Here is a 13731-nt window from a genome sequence, read left to right on the forward strand (position 1 = left end):
TGTAAATTGTTTCAAATCAGTTCCTGACAAATTATAACAGAGCTATGACAGAGCAGCTGACATTTAACATTATTCGATTATTTATCAGCCAACAAAGAGAGAGCTCGAAGAAACAGAAAAAGATAAATGCGGAATAAAAGAGAACCAAAAATAGTTTCAAACTTATTTTCTGTTGAGTATTGTGGAAAAAGTAATTTAATATTTATGTTTCTAACAGGAAGTCAAACACAGTGCACATTCTTCGTTGTAGATATTTTGAAATTTCATTTGAATTTCAAATTTCAACTAATTTTAGCTAAAGATGCGCACCAGTTATAAGAAGAATCGTCCATTCGATTTCAAGCTAATTGATCATGTTGAACCAAATACTTTGCTATATAAACGCCAGACGGGACTTTCCAACTATGATGTGATGAAAGCCAAAACCGAGATCTGGTCCAAGATAGCCGAGATAATGGATTGCGATGGTAACTTCTTGGGGTTCCCCCTTTACTGAATGTTACTAACGATGCTTTACTTTTCCAGTGGATTTCTGTTTGATGCGTTGGAACAATCTACACTACCAGTATCGAAAAGAGGCACGACGTCCCGAGGGTTCAACATGGCCATATTATGAAAGACTACGATTTCTATCGGAGACACAAGTCGGATCTAAAGTGAGGTCCAGAACACACTGTCCAGCCCAACAACAGGATCAATCTCAGTCTATCGAGATGCCAAAGGAGACTTTGTTGGATCAGGATAATGCCTGGCAGTCATATAATGATTGTGTGGTAATGCAAGTCAGTGAAATTGAACAGCATGCCGAAAGCACATTTGTAATTGAGGAAATCATTGAATCTCATGATGAAATTCTGCAAGAGGAAATCATTTATGAAGAAAGCGAACAATTGGAGCCAGAACATATGAAAATAGAATCCACAGTTGAAGCAGTTCCACCTTCCACAGTAAAAACACAAATGTCCGAGTTCCTCGCATCGCCTGTAAACAATTATCTAAAAATGGACAGAATCCTTAAGCAACTCCAGGGCAATCATAAAAAGCTGGCGGAACGAAGGATCATGGCTTTTCTGCTCAAGTGTCAGCTCAGAGCTCTGGTAAATGAGTCCATCGACGACCTGGTAGTTTAGAACTGAGTTGACTAACAACTTGTATATAATTTGACTTTAATAAACAAACTTAAAAGAACATTTTCTATGCATAGACTTTGCACTTGTCCAGATCATGCCAAGCAATCTTTGGCTTCGTGATGAACTCTTCCCGGCTCAAGTTATCCAGCATGACCGTCTGCTTCCTCACATACTTGACCAATCGCTCGATTTGGCTATAATCATCGCACTCCTTCTCAAAGAAGCGTCTCCACAGAGCACAGGCCAAGACCCGATCATCGGACATGATTCCCTCGTCGTAGGCAATGAGTGCCGCTTGAAATTGCTCCGAGAGTGTCTCTATTTGCTGCCTCGTACGCGAAGGATTATTGGCCTACAAAAATTACAATAAATATAAGCAAATACTTCTTTCAAACGAAGTCTCAATACTTACTCCCAACTTCTTGGCCCGGGTATTTACATCTCCCCACATGGCCTCCACTATGCAATTGCGCAAGAAGCGTCCATCCTCGCCGGTTTCAGAGCCTTCGGCCATGGAGCGCATCAACAGGAGCCAAACATGCAGTTCAGTTACCAGAAACCAGGAGTTGAAAGTATTCGGCAGATTGAAATCCCTAAAGAAGGCAACATAGTTGATCTTATCCGCAACACTCTCGTACAACAGATGGCTGGTTACCTTAAGGCGCTGCAAGAGTTAAATTGTTAATGATTTATACACTATTTTATATATAAAATCCGTAATTACTCACAGCTTTTGTGTTGGGCGCAAATCCGACTTTGGTGAGAACCCGCTTTAATATGCTGCCATCCTCGGCTGTTTGTTTTGCTGTCTTTCCCCCACTGTCCACAATTGATCCTGTCGAGCAGAGTCTGCATTGCTCGTTAATTCTCGCTGCCACAGCTGCCGTCACCCTATGATGTTTATATGTGTGTTGTCCCACCTGCGGGATAAAAACAGTGTGTGGTTTATATAAGAGTGCAATAACAATAACAGATTCTGTGCATTCAAACACCCGCTGCTGTGACTTTATCACTTACCCGTGCTACTGTGGTTAAGCCGGTATGCAGAATAGCTGCTGCGCGTGTGCACAACATTCTTGATTTAAAACGAATTTAATTTGTTTAAATCAAAACGCAATGTTTTTTTTACAAAAGGCAGACAGTGCTGCCAACTCGGCAAGAACTGATTGCGAAGCTGCTGGCGAGCATCTGACTTAACAGAACTGCTACTCAATTAACAGAAAACTTACCTGCAGCTGAATTGTGCTGTAAATCTTGAAAACTGCCACCAATTATAAAATATTATTTGTATTATAATTTATTATTATTATATTTAAAATTTTCAAATTTAAATGCTTTCAAATGTTCATTGCTATTTACATTACATGTAAAATCCACTGTTAATTATTTACTTACAGTAAACTGTAACATTTCCGTTACTGCCACTGTTGCCAACTTAGCTATTTTATAGCTAGTTCTGGCTATTTTCATAGTTCGATTGATAGAAACAGCTATTTTTCTCTAAAAAGTGGGCAGCACTGCCAACAGCTGCTTAAAATCGTTACCGCCGGCGTAAAAGTTTATATAAATTTATTAAAAACAATCTACAATAATGATGCGTATAAATGCTCAAATGTGGAAGCAAATCTGTACACTGCAACGCTTGCCGGCTGGTGCAAGTAAAAGTCGCAGCATCTCGCTGCAGTTTAGAAGAAAGATGACACAACAGACGCAACAACAGCCAACAAAAATTGACTTTACAACGAGCATTCCGATTGGCGCCAAGGACAAGGACAAAATCACGACTCTGGGTTGGTTTCTACTTGTGAGTTGAATTCATATAAGCAATACTTCTATTTTGATTTGCTGGTTTTGTTATTGCAGCTGATACCCGCCACAACATTTGGCTTGGGTTGTTGGCAAGTGAAGCGGAAAATCTGGAAGGAGCAGCTAATTAAGGATTTACATAAGCAACTCCATACGGCACCTGTGGAGCTACCTGAAGAGTGAGTACACAAATAAACTGGAATTTAAGAGGTTTATTATTTATAACGAGCACTTTGCAGTTTAAGCCTGTTGGCTGAGATGGAATACCGTTTGGTCAAGTTGCGCGGTCATTTTCTGCACGAGAAGGAAATGCGAATGGGACCACGATCTCTCATACGACCCGATGGCGTGGAGACCCAAGGTGGACTCTTCTCCCAGCGTGATTCGGGCAATGGCTATCTCATTGTCACACCATTCAAGCTAGCTGACAGAGAGTGAGTCGAAGATATCAACTGTCAAACTGTCTATTAACTCCTGTCTATCTTTCCCTAGTGACATTGTGCTTGTAAATCGCGGCTGGGTCTCGCGAAAGCACGTTGATCCGGAGACACGGGTCCAAGGTCAGCTTAAGAAGGAGGTGGAGCTGACCGCCGTTGTACGCAAAGGCGAGAACCGTCCGCAGTTTACACCGGATCACAAAGATGGCCAGGTGTATCTGTATCGCGATTTGCCAAGGATGTGTGCAGATACAAATGCAGCTGCCGTCTTTCTCGATGCTGTCTACGATCCAAAGGTTGACCCAAATAGTCCAATAGGTGGACAGACGCGGGTTACACTGCACAACGATCATCTGTCGTATTTGATTACCTGGTTCAGTTTGTCGGCAGCAACTTCATACCTTTGGTATCGACAGATTGTTAGGAGAATACCATTTTAAAATTCGATTCACAATTTTTGAATGATTGTTGTTTTTATTTTATAAAAATTTACATGTTTGTGTAAATGTTTGTTTAATTATTGTATTATCGTACAATCCTACAGATATGGAAATTCTGTAGCGATCTAATTGCGGGTCTCCGTTTGCAACGGCAATGTTAATATTTATGTTATATTGCAACTGGAACGACATTTGGTTGTAGGAATAGAAATAGGAATACTTAGGCGTATCTAGCGAAATACAAATACTCGTACTTGAACTATTTATATAAAAAACAAACGCATATTTACAATTGAGTCTCGTAAATACTGGAAATTGTTGACACCTTTAAGTCTTTATGCCACACACAGACACATAAACACATCTGGACGACGATTACAGCTGTGGCACAATGCCCCACGATCTTAAGAGGCCAGCACGTTGGTACTTCTTTCCAATGGTCTGCACATGGAAGCCAATCTGCAGCAGTCGCTCGTGATCTAGGATTTTGCGTCCGTCAAAGATGTAGGCTGGCTTCATCATGGACTGATAGATGCGCTTAAAGTCCAGATCCACAAACTCATCCCATTCCGTGCAGAGTACAAGGGCATGTGTGGCACGCACGGCGCTATAAGGATCACTGTGTATCTGGACCGCCTTCTTGACATTCTCTGGAGATTCCGTTACGCTCGGATGCGTTAGATCATCAATTATTTGCTCCGGTTCCACTTTCGGGTCATAGATGTCCAGCTTGGCGCCTTCCTCCAACAATGTCTGACACACGGTAATTGCCGCCGTTTCGCGAGTATCTCCAGTGTTCTTCTTGAAGGCAAATCCCAGGATGGCAATACGTTTGTCCGACACCGTGTTGAACAGGCTCTCGATGATCTTCTGCGAGAATCGACGCTTCTGATAGTCGTTCATGTCGATAACCTGCTGCCAGTAGGCAGCCACCTCGGGCAGATTCAAGTTCTCGCATATATAGATCAGGTTGAGTATGTCCTTTTGGAAACAGCTGCCGCCAAAGCCCACCGAGGCCTGCAGAAACTTGGAGCCTATGCGCGAGTCCAGACCCACGGCCCGTGCCACCTCCGAGACATCAGCTCCGGTTGCTTCGCACACCGCCGACAAGGAATTGATGCTAGAGATGCGCTGTGCCAGGAATGCATTGGCTGCCAGCTTGGACAGTTCGCTGCTCCACGTATTGGTTGTCAGTATGTTCTTTTTTGGTATCCAATGCTCATAGATCCACGACAGCTTCTCCACTGCCTGATGTCCCTCTGGCGTCTCCTCGCCGCCAATTAAAACGCGATCCGCATTCAGCAAATCATTGATGGCCGTGCCCTCGGCCAAGAATTCCGGATTGGATAGTATATCATAATGGATGCCTGGCTTCTGATTTGCCCGCAATATATGCATAATACTCTCGGCGGCACGAACTGGCACCGTGCTCTTCTCAACCACAATCTTGTTGGACTGTGCAATCTCTGCAATCATACGCGCCGCACTCTCCACATATTTCAGATCCGCAGCACGACCTAAAAATAAATCAAATGCCCATGATGAATTTAGCATATGTGTATATATGTTTATATGGGTTTCTATAAAACTTACCCTTGCCACTGCCACAGGTTTTGGTGGGCGTATTCACCGATATGAAGATCAGATCAGCATCTTTGATGGCAGTTGTTATGTCCGTGGAGAAGAACAGGTTCACATTGCGACACTTCTTAACCACCTCATCAAGACCGGGCTACGGAGAAGGAAAGAAGTACATCAATTTAGATTTATTAACATAATTGGAATTCGTATGTAGCATTTTATGTTCCTTAATTTTATAAATGTTTTGCTTTTGAAAATAGTTAAACCTAATGGCTGTAATAATTTCTCCTTTTCAACTTGTTTTAAGAAATATATGCATCTTTATTCAAATAAGATATTTAAAAAAAAATTTATGAAAATTACAAGACAGTATATACATAAATACACATATTTGATTTTGATTTTTAAAAATTGCCTAGCCCAGCTGACCACATGTTTATTTAACTATAATAATTTAGAAAAAATAATAATACAAGATATGGTTTGTTACAAAACAAAACATATGAAATTGTTAATATGCTAAAATAATTAAATGATTGACATGCATGTTTGTCTAAGACATGTAAATAAAACCGTTAGCTGAACCAGTTTTTGTTGTTAATGATCTTTCAATATTACCAACTTAAGAATGTTGAGGCAGAAGTTTTTCAAACTATAACGTTACATTTTGAACGACAAATGATGTTTCTATAAGAGAAGCTTTAAATTCCATCTATGTATTTTTATTAGCTCAAATTATTTTCATTCTATTCATATTTGGTAGGGTCAATGAACCTGTTTACGTAAAAAATAATAAGCAAATAAAATTGAAGATAAATTGGATAGTAGCAGGAAGGCGTTAATGGCAATGTTTATTTGGAAAAGATTTCACAATAACAAACAAAAAACGCTGAAATAGCCAAAGCAGCTGCAATTTTAAGAAAAACGCCAAAAACAATTTCTAGAAAAATTGACTGCGCACTTCAAAAAACTTCATTTGAAAAATGTTAATGAAATGAGTTTGTCTTTTCTCGATAAGTGCAAAAAAGAACAGAAAAAGCAATTGCAATATTTGTAAGTTGACAGACAGAAAAATAAAAAAAAAGAACAACAGTTGACGGGCACTTGGACAAATATGTGGACATGAAAAGAAACAACAACAAGAGGTAATCAACAGACGATGTACAGTGTACACTGTACACATCATACTGACAACTCGACATTGGCCAGTATAACTTCACCTACTATTCCTCTATTTTTTTGTATTGTTTATTTATTTTTTAATATTACTTATTGCATTGCCACGACGGTATGATGCAATCGCAGACGAGATAAACGGCGATAAATGAATAATTAAATTCCAACTGTGCCTTGGCCTAATCAGCAGATAATACTCGAACTCCTACTTTAAGAATGTTGTTTAATTGTTGTCTATTCAATATTTACACCAAACATTTAATATTTCTGATTTCTTAATTATGTTTGCGTGTTTTTTGTTGGATTCACCCAAAAACAATTAGTTCCGATCAAACAATCTTTGAGGTTGTCGCGGAAAAGATTCCTGGAATTGTGGCAAGCTAAAAACACACTCGCATTTCTGACATTATCCAGCTCCGGCTGATAGCAACACGTATTGTGGCGTTGCTTATCTCACTCACTCACAAGACGTAATGTGGCCCGGTCTAGCGGCTGATAAAGATTGGGATTGTCGTTGTCGTTGTCGCATGAGGGCGCGGACGGAAACGTGTGAACTCTATCATAAAAAACGGAAATGCGTCAACAAATAAATAAGAAGTTTCCGAGTTAGAAAAGTTTGGCACATTTCTAAGTTGATTTAATCTGTATAAAATCCACAATTTTGTTTACGAATTGTTAGAAAAGTTTGGCAGATTTTTACAATGATATTATCTGTCTAAACTTAAGAACTTTGTTGCACAGTGTAGATCTTTTAAAAAGTAGAAAAGTTTACGAATTGTTAGAAAAGTTATCTGATTTTTAAGTTAATTTCATCTGCATAAAATCCACAATTTTGTTGCACAGTGTACATCTTTGGGCACTTTAATAAGCTTGCGTATTTTTATTGTGTATTGTTTATGAATGACTAATGAACGCTGTGTTTATATTGAGCTTCACTTTTAGTTAGGATGACCATTGACCTTGTGTGGACTAACACCTGTGATTGGAATTGTTACTGCGACTGTGATTGTGATTGTGATGTACTCGATCATATGGTGAAGAGTTCGCAATCAGGCAGCAAACGTGAAGAGAAGTCAAGAGGTGCGTGTGGTATACAAATCAGTTTCAAACAGTCGCTGGACTGGGAACTGGTTTGGGTTAACAAATAAGAAAGGGATGGGGCGATGGGAGGAGGGGGACGGTTGCTGGGCTACTTGAAACATGAGCATGAGGAGGTGGAGTTCATCGACGTATTCACCAAGTATATATTCAGTATTCAGTCTGTGCCCATTCGTATCTGCACCTCTGATTGATGTGTCTGCCTGTTTCAGTTGTTTGTTTAGGATTTTTAGTCTATTCTCTTTTTTTTTACAGCACGAACCATGATAGATCTATATTCACACATACACACACACAGCGAAATTATTTAAAATTAAAATGCATACATGTTTGTTTGTATGCGTGTGAGCACACATGATCATTTGCCCGCTTGACCAATTGGGAAAACAAAAACAAAAAACAGTACTTAAACTAACCTCATAAATGGGCAATTTCTCCGAATTCCACTGTGCAATTCTTTCGGCACTTTTATCGACCAGCGTTATGGTAATATCCGGACACTTGAGTGCCATTACCGCACATGTTGGGCCGCCAACATAACCAGCGCCAATACAGCAGACTTTCATAATTTAACTGGTCTAATTTCACACGCGATTTATCAAAATAACGCACAGTTATTAAAAATTACCGTCAAATTATGTTTAACAACTTTTTCAAACGACAACAATGCAAATAAATGTTTAATGCTTCCTCCACGGCGTCCGACTAACATCTGTTAACAATAAAATCCAATCAGACTGTTAATAACAACAGCTCTACAGACAAGATGTTAAGTGGCGGTATACTCTGCAGTGAACAAAGTATATCTCATTTATTATAAAACACAATTGATTTATTTAAATATTTTCTTTATTTCTTTAATAAATAAAATATGCAGTTACTCTTATTGCTATTTTGAGAATCTGGACAATAGCTTAAGCAATATATTGCCACTGTCATGTTTTCCATGTTAATAAATATAAGGGTATTATTTAAATAATGTAATTTTAACTAACAGTGCCGATAAAATAAATGTGCAAACTAAGCTGTAAACTATAACAGAATTATGTTGTTAAACTGTTAAGTTAACATTTTACCCTTATGAGTATATTAAATAACAGTCGATAACGATAGTCTTTGGCGCCACATAAAATTTCGTATTATTTAAACAAATGAAGGTAGGAAGTTCGCTTAGAAATTCACGAACAGATTGCAATTTGAAAATTTAATTAAATTTGAATTATAAAAACAAATTTTATAGAATTGAACACTTTTCAAAAAACGATGAATGCACTAGTCAGTATAGCGATGCCTTTTACTTTATAATTGTTGTTCATTCATTCGAATGTACAGATTCAGTTCAGACCCAGATTATTTAAAATTTTTACATCCTCTTATGTTCCAAATCTCCCGCACTTGCGCCAAAAATCATGCTGCAGTTATTACACGTTGCGAAATGCTTCCGTTTGCCGTACCGTATAATTCCAAAAGTTTCGAATGTAAACTCTCGGTTCAAGTCTGACAAGTGCCAAAAGGACGGTAAATATAATACTAAAAGAAAAAAAAAGCAAACAAGCGGTAAGATCACTGTTTTTAGGGGACAAGAACAAGAATAAGGAAACTAAGGAAACCAAATGCCAAGCCGCTAAGAAAGACGAGACTGCCATTTCTGGTGGTGCCAAGTGCGGGAGTAAGAAAAAAGAAACTGGCCCAAAGTGTCCTCCGTGCTCGTGTCCATCAAAAAGTAAGATAGTCAAAAAAAAATAGAATGACGGCATTTTGTTAATAATGTTTGAAATATAGCATCTTCAGGTCACCATGCCAATTTCTGGAAGAAGATCACGTTCATGGGCGTACTGCCAATAGTTGCCATACTCACAGTACTTGTATTCACCTCGCATCACGAGGGTGAGCGACCTGAATTCAAGCCCTGGCCCCACTTGTACAGACGTACAAAGTCATTTTACTTTGGTGACGGCAATCGCACAATGTTCCACAATCCCCATTGGAACCCCTTGCCGCCAGAAGGATACGAGGATGAGACGGATTTAGATGCAGAAGGAAAGCCTGCCGAAACGGCCCAGGAGCGGGACCAGCGACTTAAAGAATTCGGCACTGTCCACAAGGAATGGAAAAAGTTGGCGTCCAAACGTGAGGCTGAGGCCAAGAAGGCGGAAGCAGCAGCCGAAAAGGAGGCCAAGAGGTTGCAAGCCGAGGCCGATAAAGAGGAAAAGAGGCAACGGGCTGAAGCTGAAAAGGAACGCAAGCGACAGGAAGCTGAAGAAAAGAAGCAACGGGCAGCTGAAGAAAAGGAGCGCAAGCGGCTGGAGGCAGAGGAGAAAAAGAGACAGAAGGAAGAAGCCAAGGCCCAAAAAGTGGAATACGTCTTTGAAAAAGAACCTTACGACCTTCGTGATGAATAAACTCCAAATTTTCCGTATGATTAAATATTAGATGTTAAATATTTGTTGAACTATCATTGTGAATAGCAGTCCACGCTAGTGACGAAAGCATCACAATAGCTGCGAAAGGCAGACAGAATGCAAAATTTGAGTCGAATGTCCGATTAAGGACAGGTTTATTGATTTTAGACTTGATAGATTCAAAATTCAAAGTATGTTGACTATTTAAACATAAGTAGAATTTATTACTTGAACTTGATAAATCCCTTTTTCCATTTTTATACATATTTTTAATGCCGTGGTACACTACAGAAATATCTGGAATATAAATTCCAAATTCCCATATGATTAAAGATTACTTTGTCTAAGATGCATTCTTTTTTCAAATATTAAAGATTACTTTTTTTTGTATTTTCTTTGGTATAATTCTTAAAACGGATAAATTAATTTTGAACATATAGAATCTAACATTTTCTTACATCCGGCACAATCTTACACTCGGCGTATGCATTTGCCGCCTTGGTTTCCTTTTTGGCGCAAGGTGGACACTCGACACAACAGATGTCATCCTTTGGTGTAGCCTTGAGTAGTCCGTTTATATTCTCTCCCGGAAGTGGCTTCACACGTGTGCCAGAGTCCACACGTGCCTGTATAGTTTTACCCTTAGGAACTGCCTTCGATGGTGTATAAGTGGGTCCATCTGGGGGATTAGGTTGTCCCCAGTATTCCTGGGGTACATCCCAAATGATCAATGATCCATCCGTGCTGCCAGTGACAAATGTCTTGCCACAAGGACTGTATGCAGCACTAATTACAGACGAAGCGTGCTCTGATCCAACTCCTACAACATCGCCGCTATTATAATCCCACAGCTTGACCTGAAGATCGCTGCCAACACTAACAAAATAGTCGCCAGTAGCATTCATGGACAAACAGTTCACGGATGACTTCTTAGACGCGGTCAGTTCACGTATGAGAGCGCCATTATAAACCATCCAGTAGATGATTCTGCCGTCCGATCCGCAGGTTAGTATCTGTACTCCGGTAGGGAAATACAAAACAGACATGAACTGCGTATTGGCAGTAACAACCTGTTTGCGGGTCATGCGACTGTAAATTCGGTTAATTAAAGAAATTTTCCCAATTAATTAATATCGTATTCTACTCACTTGATATCCCAAATAACACAAGATCCATCAGTGCAAGCAGAGATTACCTCAGTGTCCAGATAATTAATGTCGAGTGAAGTAATGGGACCTGAATGATCCTTTAGTACGCCAACCAGATCCTGACGATATGGTTCTATCTTCCACACGCGCACCTGACCCTCAATGCCGCCCGTGACGATAAAGCGACCTGTGGATGCGACGGCCAAGGCACTGCATCCTGATATTAGAATATTGATTAAATAAAAAATAAGTCTACAAATCTATACTGAAAAATGTAAGATTCTGGCATAACATCGAGTATGAAAAACTTAATTTAAGTAATTTTTTACTTGAATAAAATATTTTTGGCTTTTTTGACTATTGTAATTCTAATTCATTGTAATTTTACAATTAAGTATTGCAAAAATGTTGAACTAGAATTTGAAAATAATTTCTTTTTTCTGTGTATATATTTACCCTTATTGTGAGCATTTGGTATGGCATAAATGAGACGCCCTGTCATGGGAGTAAAGGCGCGTATGATGCCATCGTTCCACACCGAGACAATGCTGGTGCCGTCCTGGGAGAAACGCACTGCGGCACAGTTGAAATTGTACACCATGATGCGGAGTAGTTCCTGCTTGCGGGATGAGGACCAAATGCGAATACTCTCGTGACCAGCAGTGGCAAAAACCGCAGCATAATTTCTGTTAAAGATTAAAGTACTAGAGCAATACATCACAGAGTTTAGAGATGGATACCCACTTGGGAAATGTGATGAAGTAAACTGCCTTGGCATGACAGGTGCGCAGCAGTTTCAGCACCCAGGTGGATATATTAAGCATGTAGATCTCATTGGTGTCCGTGCAGATGTAGAACTTCTCTGGTGTGGAGCGCACAAACGAAGAGATGCGTCCAGACACCCGAGTAGTCTTCACAGTGCGCAAATATGGCCAGGTTGGTCCGGGATACTCTCGAAAATTGATCAATGGTACATCGGTGCGTTCCTCCACCAACTGCACTTCACCGTCGCCGGCTCCAATTAATAGACGACCTCCCTCCAGCACATAAAGAGCACGCACTCCATTCACATAGCGATTGCAATCTCGTCCAGTTGGCTTGCGTGGATTATGAGTACCAAATGCACCTAGAATGCCACTGGATGAACCCTGACGTGTCACATTGTCCCTGTCGCAGCAGTTGAGCACGATCTTGATAATGTCGCCAGTGCCGCTTCCAAGATAAGCAAACTCATCATTCTTATCGATGCGGGCGCAATAGAATTGCCGAGATTTGGAGGCCAGCTGCACGTCCTGTACATAGAGTTTCTTCTGCTCCCGTAGAATGCTCCACAGACGAAGATGGCGATCGCCGGCGGTAAGAAAGAAGAACGGATTGTTGTGCAGCGGACGCACTGTTAAGGCGTTCCCTGAGATGGCCCTAGAGGCAGGTTGACGACAAATAGGAGAACTGGAAGCGTAGATCATTAAGATAAACGAACAAGTGGAAAGGTTACAGTCGAGATGCTCGACTGAATCAATTATCATGAATGAGATACATTAAAAGGAATATAAAAAACTTGAAAAAAAAATGAAATTATATAAAATAGTACCAAAGTTTGACTGAGGGACTCGTAGTTATTGTCAAAAAAGCATTTTTATACTAAACAAAATAAATAACTAAAATAAGGAATACAATAAGTATACGTTATGTATGTTTCATGTTTGTAACGTTTGTTTAAGTGTTATATTCCTTTCAAGTTTATTATCCAATCGCGATTAAATTTTCATGACAGGTCCTGACTAAAGTAAAAATCATATGTGCAAATGCTCATGACGATAGCTTTTAATTTACTCCTATTATTCGATATTTGATGTATGTCTTAACAGAGGAACATTGTTGCTCAAATTAGGTTGGTCTTAATGTTATACTTTCGGACAACCTTTGGATACAAAAACATATCTTGACATGAAATACATACTATGTCTGCATATCAAAGACAATGACAGAGCCATCATCCTTTCCTCCAATAGATATTACAAAGCGATCCTCAGCCGTGAAACAAATTGCCTGCACTTTCACTTTGTGCAGATCGTGACGTCCGATTTCCTTACGTGTCTCGTAATCCCATACAATAACGTAGCCGCGAAATCCCATGTGATTAACCTGACCGGAGGCAATATATTTGCCGCTCTTGCTGACATCCAGGCAGGATATGCTGTTGGTGTGTCCGGCAATAAACTCCTGTGTGTTCTTTTGAAAATCGGCAATTGCAATCTTGTTGCCCAGTGGAAATATGGCCGCCTGGGTAATCGGATGCTGGCGTACGCCATTTTCCACCTTGCCATTGATGCCGAAAATTGCTCGCGGCTGCAGTTGCTTACATTCTTTTGTTGCATTCGACATTTTAGTAAATAAATATATATTTTCAATAAATTGTGTTTTTTTACCGGTCCACTGTCAGTAAGAATAGCAAACTGCTTACTTTTTGTTTGAAAATCAAGCAACCGTTGCCTGGGAGCCCTTTTCAAACA

The 13731-nt window shown here is 39.8% G+C and overlaps 6 protein-coding genes across 6 annotated transcripts; 3 read left to right on the plus strand and 3 right to left on the minus strand.

Moving 5' to 3' along the window:
- Nucleotides 1-42: 42 nt before the first annotated feature.
- On the plus strand, nucleotides 43-1190 carry LOC117789009. The gene is made up of 3 exons (XM_034627995.1): nucleotides 43-190; nucleotides 296-467; nucleotides 526-1190. Exons 2-3 carry the CDS (start codon nucleotides 302-304, stop codon nucleotides 1128-1130), a joined length of 771 nt encoding a protein of 256 aa, XP_034483886.1. The 5' UTR covers nucleotides 43-190; nucleotides 296-301; the 3' UTR covers nucleotides 1131-1190.
- Nucleotides 1150-2304, minus strand: LOC117789008 (ubiquinol-cytochrome-c reductase complex assembly factor 1). Its single transcript, XM_034627994.1, has 4 exons — nucleotides 2148-2304; nucleotides 1859-2050; nucleotides 1543-1794; nucleotides 1150-1482 (listed from the first exon to the last, which is right to left on the minus strand). The coding sequence occupies exons 1-4, from the start codon at nucleotides 2202-2204 to the stop codon at nucleotides 1195-1197; spliced, it is 789 nt and encodes a 262-aa protein (XP_034483885.1). The 5' UTR covers nucleotides 2205-2304; the 3' UTR covers nucleotides 1150-1194.
- Nucleotides 2305-2648: 344 nt separating this feature from the next.
- Nucleotides 2649-4068, plus strand: LOC117787418 (SURF1-like protein). The gene is made up of 4 exons (XM_034625937.1): nucleotides 2649-2934; nucleotides 2994-3115; nucleotides 3176-3370; nucleotides 3429-4068. The coding sequence occupies exons 1-4, from the start codon at nucleotides 2722-2724 to the stop codon at nucleotides 3811-3813; spliced, it is 915 nt and encodes a 304-aa protein (XP_034481828.1). The 5' UTR covers nucleotides 2649-2721; the 3' UTR covers nucleotides 3814-4068.
- LOC117787417 (UDP-glucose 6-dehydrogenase) lies at nucleotides 3870-8381 on the minus strand. Its single transcript, XM_034625936.1, has 3 exons — nucleotides 8085-8381; nucleotides 5407-5545; nucleotides 3870-5330 (listed from the first exon to the last, which is right to left on the minus strand). The coding sequence occupies exons 1-3, from the start codon at nucleotides 8232-8234 to the stop codon at nucleotides 4189-4191; spliced, it is 1431 nt and encodes a 476-aa protein (XP_034481827.1). The 5' UTR covers nucleotides 8235-8381; the 3' UTR covers nucleotides 3870-4188.
- Nucleotides 8382-8994: 613 nt separating this feature from the next.
- On the plus strand, nucleotides 8995-10109 carry LOC117788023 (glutamic acid-rich protein). The gene is made up of 3 exons (XM_034626678.1): nucleotides 8995-9186; nucleotides 9245-9391; nucleotides 9451-10109. Exons 1-3 carry the CDS (start codon nucleotides 9078-9080, stop codon nucleotides 10068-10070), a joined length of 876 nt encoding a protein of 291 aa, XP_034482569.1. The 5' UTR covers nucleotides 8995-9077; the 3' UTR covers nucleotides 10071-10109.
- Nucleotides 10110-10465: 356 nt separating this feature from the next.
- On the minus strand, nucleotides 10466-13618 carry LOC117788022 (cilia- and flagella-associated protein 52). Its single transcript, XM_034626677.1, has 5 exons — nucleotides 13179-13618; nucleotides 11963-12667; nucleotides 11675-11904; nucleotides 11219-11435; nucleotides 10466-11159 (listed from the first exon to the last, which is right to left on the minus strand). Exons 1-5 carry the CDS (start codon nucleotides 13601-13603, stop codon nucleotides 10514-10516), a joined length of 2223 nt encoding a protein of 740 aa, XP_034482568.1. The 5' UTR covers nucleotides 13604-13618; the 3' UTR covers nucleotides 10466-10513.
- Nucleotides 13619-13731: the final 113 nt, after the last annotated feature.

The sequence above is a fragment of the Drosophila innubila genome (genome assembly GCF_004354385.1).
Source record: "Drosophila innubila isolate TH190305 chromosome 3L unlocalized genomic scaffold, UK_Dinn_1.0 0_D_3L, whole genome shotgun sequence".
Classification (NCBI taxonomy): Eukaryota; Metazoa; Arthropoda; class Insecta; order Diptera; family Drosophilidae; genus Drosophila; species Drosophila innubila.